The 974-nt window shown below is 61.6% G+C and overlaps 1 protein-coding gene across 1 annotated transcript in view; it reads left to right on the forward strand.

Moving 5' to 3' along the window:
- PROK1 (prokineticin 1) overlaps positions 1 to 974 on the forward strand; it is a 4,232-nt gene that overhangs the window by 1,350 nt on the left and 1,908 nt on the right. Inside the window, exon 2 of the mRNA XM_010001383.1 lies at positions 291 to 416. Coding sequence (XP_009999685.1) covers positions 291 to 416 — 126 coding nt within the window. The remainder of the gene's footprint in view (positions 1 to 290; positions 417 to 974) is intronic.

Genomic DNA, 974 nt, shown 5'->3' on the forward strand with positions numbered 1-974 from the left:
CGCTCCCCCAGTCCCCACCCCCCTCCCCCAAACCCAAACCCAATCCCAACCCCATGGTCTCCCCCAAAACCTCCCCAACTTAACCCCAAATCCAACCTCCCCAACTTAACCCCAAATCCAACCTCCCCACCTCAACCCCAAACCAACCCGGATCACCCACCCCCTCCCCCATCCACCCCCAGCAACCCCAGCACCTCGTGGGGGTTAATTTCTCCCCTCCCCCCACCCCAGGAGAGGTTCAGGGATGGTTTCCCAGTCCCACCAACCCACCAGGATCCTTTTTCTCCCAGGCCTGTGAGCGGGACCCCCAGTGTGGGAGCGGGACCTGCTGTGCCATCAGCCTGTGGTTGCGGGGGGTCAGGATGTGCACCCCCCTGGGGCAGGAGGGGGACGAGTGTCACCCCTTCAGCCACAAGGTACCCAGCTGGGGACACCCCCTGGAGGGGGGTTGGGATGGGAACAGGACCAGGAAAAGGGCACTGAGGTTCTGGGGTGGGAGAAAAATCTCCCCGGGATGGGAGAAGTTGGATGGAGGAACCTGGGATGGAGGGACATGGGATGGAGGAACATGGGGTGGAGGAACATGGGATGGAGGGACATGGGATGGAGGGACATGGGATGGAGAGACGTGGGGTGGAGGGACATGGGGTGGAGGGACATGGGGTGGAGGGACATGGGGTGGAGGGACATGGGGTGGAGGGACATGGGGTGGAGGGACATGGGGTGGAGGAACATGGGATGGAGGAACATGGGGTTGGGATGGAGGAACATGGGGTTGGGATGGAGGAATGTGGGATGGAGGAACGTGGGGTGGGGTTGAGATGGAGGAACATGGGATGGAAGAACATGGGATGGAGGGACATGGGATGGAGGGATATGGGATGGAGGGACATGGGATGGAGGAACGTGGGGTGGGGTTGAGATGGAGGAACATGGGATGGAGGGACATGGGATGGAGGGACATGGGATGGAGG

The sequence above is a fragment of the Chaetura pelagica genome, unplaced genomic scaffold, assembly GCF_000747805.2.
Source record: "Chaetura pelagica isolate M959 unplaced genomic scaffold, ChaPel_1.0 scaffold507, whole genome shotgun sequence".
NCBI classification, from domain to species: domain Eukaryota; kingdom Metazoa; phylum Chordata; class Aves; order Apodiformes; family Apodidae; genus Chaetura; species Chaetura pelagica.